The sequence below is a fragment of the Atta cephalotes genome, assembly GCF_000143395.1.
Source record: "Atta cephalotes unplaced genomic scaffold scaffold00027, whole genome shotgun sequence".
Lineage (NCBI taxonomy): Eukaryota > Metazoa > Arthropoda > Insecta > Hymenoptera > Formicidae > Atta > Atta cephalotes.
In genome coordinates this window covers 2,602,454-2,608,480 of record NW_012130091.1, presented here as the reverse complement: position 1 = coordinate 2,608,480, position 6,027 = coordinate 2,602,454, and the positions used below count along the sequence as shown (strand labels likewise).

The 6,027-nt window shown below is 37.9% G+C and overlaps 1 protein-coding gene across 1 annotated transcript in view; it reads right to left on the bottom strand.

The window, feature by feature from the left end:
- Positions 1-3,866: 3,866 nt before the first annotated feature.
- Positions 3,867-6,027, bottom strand: part of LOC105620599 (tubulin alpha-1 chain) — a 3,326-nt gene continuing 1,165 nt past the window's right edge. The window contains exons 2-3 of the mRNA XM_012202089.1: positions 5,353-5,575; positions 3,867-5,266 (exon numbers count right to left, since the gene is read on the bottom strand). Coding sequence (XP_012057479.1) covers positions 4,140-5,266; positions 5,353-5,575 — 1,350 coding nt within the window. The 3' untranslated portion in view covers positions 3,867-4,139. The remainder of the gene's footprint in view (positions 5,267-5,352; positions 5,576-6,027) is intronic.

Genomic DNA, 6,027 nt, shown 5'->3' with positions numbered 1-6,027 from the left:
TAATGAACTTAAACAAATCTCCGCATATGTACGTCGGATTTCTTTCACATATCTCATTACATTTCTCATGCATTCGTTAACACATGGGAATGCTATTTTAATCAAATATGGAATAAGATATTTCTTGATTTATAATGTTATAAGAGAAGAGATATAGAGCGTGTTTAATTCGAGCGAATTGTCGCTTCACTTTTTGCATTAATTTTTACAATACAGCCGGCATAGTCGTTCATAGATTCGCCTTCTATTCTATATCGATTTGCATGTGACTAAATAATTGGCTAATAGAACGATTAAGCGTGAAAGTTCGACGCTCTATGCATGTGCATGCAGAAAGGTTTATGGTTACGGTTGGGACCTTCCGTGTTAAGGGTTCCATGTCGCAGGATGTGAGCGTTAGCGAGGAATCGCCAAAGAAGGAAAAGAAGAAGAAGAAGGGCCTTAGGACGCCATCCTTCCTTAAAAAGAAGAAGGAAAAGAAGAAGTCAGTCGAGGCGTAGGTAGTCGTAGCTCAGGTAAGCGATTCAGTTAATCTGTCTTAGTCTCTAGATTTTGATACCGTCGTAAAGATTATTTACATTTGCGAACAAATATATTTACGGATCTGTTAAACGTCATTATCTTTATTTTATGAACGTTAGTATGCTTATGCTGAAGCGTTTCTTATAATCTATGATCTACAAATCGATTATACGATCGAGCGAGCCGCTATTTCTTCTTCTAGACTTTTCCTCTTTTATGATATCGACTGTAATTTTGGAGAGTCATTTTTGAATGAAAAATTTCAGCAACTCGCTCACTCGCTCAATTGATTGTTCCCAGTCGACGTGGTTAGTTTGTTGAGTCCGAGTGTTGCTCATTGAAGGTATGGAAGAAAAATTAAAAGCTTTTCCTTTAGAGACTAGACGTGCTCGCGCTAAATTTCATTCATATGGCTGCAGCAAAGATCAAGTCGAATTTTTTGATAGAATTACATTCGCGTAAATAAATAAATAAGTATATGTATATATATATATATTTATTTATTTATTTATTTATTTATTTATTTTATTTATAACAATATGAAGCGTAGTGAGACACACCAAACGATATTGACCTTGAATTAACATCTATATTTTCAGACACTGCCACAAGCAAAAGCTTCTCGTAAAAAATAAAACGAACATGCAAGTTTAAACTCAAGATCGGATATGAGCTCGCTTTAAAGTAAAGGACAAAATTCGACGAGTAACGAAGAAACGAAGCATAGACGAATGGCGGAAGATAGAACGGAGATGGATAGAGGAGAATGCGCGAAGAAAAATCGAAGCGAACGAGCAACAATCACAGCATCTTTCCAGGACTCAAGACTGCCATCGCATTACATCTACGATAAGGAAACTATATTGTACTGTTAATGTTTTTACGTTTTTAATTTGTTAAGCGTCGCGCTAATGTATTTAATCCGCTATTTAATTTTGCCTCTCCTATCCCGTTTGTGTGTAACGCAATAAAGAGTTACATATGCATACTTTGCGACGAAGAAAGACAGACAGATAGAGAGAAAGAGAGGCGTCATCATTATTATCTTTATTATTTTATTCGCCAATGTCGACGCCGTTGCCGTTGCCTTCATCGTTGTCGTCGTCGTCGTAATTCTCGTCGTCCTCTTTCTGCTCGTCGTCGTCATCATCGTTGCTGCCGCCGTCGTCGTCTTCGTTATTATCATTATCATCGTCATCGTTATCGTTATCATTATCATTCATTATCATTGCCGCCATCGCCATTATCATAGTCATCTTCGCCGTCGTTGTCGACGTTGTTGCTATTATGGTCATCGTTGCTATTTGCTTCTACTGTATTTTTTTTCCTCTTTCTCAAGATTGTCTTAATTCTTTGATTGTAACTGATAATTTTTAGATTAGGAAAAAATGTCGTATGATCTCTCTTTTAGAACGGAGAGATGGCAATAGTTCACGGCGCGTAAAGTTTGCGCGAATGTGATTAATCGAATACGAAACATATTTTATCTTGAACGATTCGTGGATTTACTGGGCTGATACTGGATCAGTTTTATCGCGAAGAAAAAAGGAAGTAGAAGTGAATGCGAAAGGCTGTGTTCTAGATTTTGAAGCTGGCGTGCGAAAGAAATGCGTTGCGAGAATATGGATCTCACGACTGTCCTCTTGTATCAAAAGCATCCTGGACAATAGAAATCGCCTGACTCCCGGACTGATGTACTCGTCTTCGTGATATGTATAAAGTAATTTGTGCCGTACGATAGCCCATCGATTATGATTGTTACCGAGTTGAAAACTTTATTACAAACTATCTATCGATTGGCGCTTATATCGACATAATATTTTATGTCAACTGAATAAAAAGAAATAGTAATACTAACAGTAAGTCATGCCTCACGGCGACATTCATCAGCTTATATTGTTACCAAATTCAAACAATCGGTAAACTTAGGTATGTCTATTAAAAGGATGTAAAGTAGATTCAGAATGGAACTGAAGTGGAAACAAAGTATGGCGACATGTGCTTTCACGAAATTTTCAATTTTATCTATTCGACCTAACGAAATAGTTAAAACTTTTTCGGAGTTTATTATGCTAAATATTCGTTGTACATACAGAAGTGCAAAACCGTGTAATAATTTTTGCTTATCCTTTCCTTTTACAGATTAATTATTCATTGATATGTAAAAACGTGCCTTTCGTATCTTCGTCAATCGATTAGTCTTTAGCATTCGATCGTTTCAATCCTTACCATATCTACTGATTTATTAATTGAGTAATCGTTCGATTTGGTCGTCACGCGTCATTTGCTGTTGAATAACATCTTTTTGCAGTAATTTCAACAAGTCGAACTTGGTTGGACCAAGTAAGTAAGAATATCTTTCCTAGAGTCGTGTTGTCCTCAATTAGTCATTAATTAAATAAGAAATTACTTAAAGAGCAATCGAAGCCGCGATGCGGAACATTGCAATTATTCGTGATTCTCTTTGACTTGTTGAAACTGTTGAGGAATGTTGTTCAAATTGATAATTCGAGCACTAATGATTACGTTCTTTATCCGTAATTAATGATCGACCACTTATACAACGTGTGTTTTGTACAAATAAAGTCGACGTTATATCTATATATAACATATGTATAACTGTATGTATATCTGCGTATAACATCGAGTCGTGTTATATGTAGAACCGATCGAGTATATGTAAACGAGAAGGATATAGTGCTGTTTTAACAGTTTGAGCATTATGAATCATTTATGCTCGAAGTGGCTGGAAGGACTAGAATAGATAATATGAGAACGAAATAAAGCGCACATGCACATTGGCTTACAAGTTTTTTGTTTTTATCGAATGCATGCGCTAGATGGAAATTTTAATATATTTTATTCGGCACTGTTTTTATCGAGATTGATGTTGACGACCGTGATTATTATTTCCGCTATTATTTTTTAGTTTATTATCAAAATATTTTATTAATATTATCACTACTATTATAATTATTATAATTTTATTATTAAGGTTAACGCTATTACCATCGCTGCATTATATTTAAAGTGCAACATAATTGCGAGCTGAGCTCGTGATGAAATCGAATTTGCACGTCGTGCTTTCTTCCTCCAACGACGATTCATCGCGAGATCACACGTGCTTCATCGATTTGACTATGACACATCTATGAACGAAGAAATATATTCACCTATGTATACTTTCTTCTCGCCTCCTCTCCTCTTCATCCTTCACTTATATTCACGTATCATGTAATGATCGATAATAATTGTATGATCGAAGACGTATATTAATGCAATCTATTATTGTATAATGGTTGATATAATATATAAATAATATTACAACAAAATACACAAGAAAGTATTTTTAGATGTGCTTATATTTTTCAGTAGTTGTTTCTTCGAGCAATACCAAGTGACAAATTGTTATAAGGAACCGAATATGTTCCTCTTGTCAAAAATTCCACGAGGATCAGATCGGGATCGAATAAGAAGCAAAGTTAACAAATCGCAGTAGATCGCTTCGAATTGCGTTACAAAATCAAGCAAAACTCGCGACAAGCGATAAATGGCAAGCGTCACAGTATAAATATACGAAATATGAAAAAATAAAAATAGAAATCTCGATCTAATCTTTAGTATTCTTCCGCACCATCTCCTTCGCCATCGGTGGAATCCATGCCGACTTCTTCGTAATCCTTCTCCAAGGCGGCGAGATCCTCCCGTGCCTCTGAGAACTCACCTTCTTCCATCCCTTCACCGACGTACCAATGTACGAAGGCTCTCTTCGCGTACATCAGATCGAATTTGTGATCGAGCCGCGCCCAGGCCTCAGCAATCGCCGTCGTATTGGATAACATACAGACGGCACGTTGCACCTTGGCGAGATCACCGCCGGGAACGACGGTGGGCGGTTGATAATTGATGCCGACCTTGAATCCGGTCGGGCACCAATCAACAAATTGAATGCTGCGTTTGGTCTTGATAGTCGCGATTGCCGCGTTAACGTCCTTCGGCACTACGTCGCCTCTATAGAGCATGCAACATGCCATGTACTTTCCATGACGAGGGTCACACTTGACCATCTGATTTGCGGGCTCGAAGCAGGCGTTTGTTATCTCGGCAACAGAGAGTTGCTCATGATATGCCTTTTCTGCGGATATGACGGGAGCGTAGGTGACTAGAGGGAAATGAATTCTGGGATAGGGCACCAGGTTCGTTTGAAATTCTGTCAGGTCGACGTTGAGCGCGCCGTCGAAGCGCAGCGAAGCCGTGATCGAAGACACGATCTGGCCGATTAGGCGGTTTAAATTAGTGTAAGTTGGCCGTTCAATGTCCAAATTGCGTCTGCAAATGTCATATATGGCCTCGTTATCCACCATGAACGCGCAATCGGAGTGCTCGAGGGTGGTGTGCGTCGTAAGAATCGAATTATACGGTTCGACAACGGCTGTAGAGACCTGAGGCGCCGGATAAATCGCAAACTCGAGTTTCGATTTTTTCCCGTAATCTACCGATAGTCGTTCCATCAACAGAGATGTGAAGCCAGAACCGGTGCCACCGCCAAACGAATGGAAAATCAAGAAGCCCTGAAGTCCTGTGCATTGATCTGCCAGCTTGCGAATGCGATCCAAAACGAGGTCCACTATCTCTTTGCCGATCGTATAATGGCCGCGTGCATAATTGTTGGCAGCATCCTCTTTGCCAGTTATTAGCTGCTCCGGATGGAAGAGTTGCCGATATGTGCCTGTACGCACCTCATCTAAAAGAACATCGGTAGATCAAATTCGGTCATCCAGTTGTCTTAAAAAATTATTTTCGCTGCATAAAATATCATATCGCACTTACCCACGACGGTCGGTTCGAGATCGACGAAGACCGCTCTGGGTACATGTTTCCCGGCGCCGGTTTCGCTGAAGAAAGTGTTGAAACTGTCATCACCACCTCCAAGTATCTTGTCTGACGGCATTTGTCCATCGGGTTGAATACCATGCTCTAAACAGTACAATTCCCAGCAAGCATTTCCTATTTGTACTCCCGCCTGCCCCACGTGGACGGATATACATTCACGCTGCAAGCGATATATTACACAATTAAATAATTGCAGTTTTTCTGATAATAAACTGATTTGTTTTTTATTAAAATCCACTTTAGAATCTTATATCAGTGATTAGATTTATAATTTATGTAAATAAATTGTTTATATAAGTCTCCTCAATTGTTAATACTTTGATAATATATCTATAGTATTGTGTTATAAATAAATTATTTATGCATTAACAATCGCAAAAACTCATATAGACAGTTTACTTATATTTACAGATTTATTCTTTGGAGAGAGAGAGAGACATACAAATATAATATTTTTATTTTTATTTATAATTTAAATCTATAATTTGTGACAAAATTCTAGTTATAATTTTATATACGCTTCATAATGCATAAAAAATATTTTAAGAATCAGTATATTATATATAGGGTGTCCCGTAAGTTTTTGTCAAACGCTTTTGTATTGATAGAGCG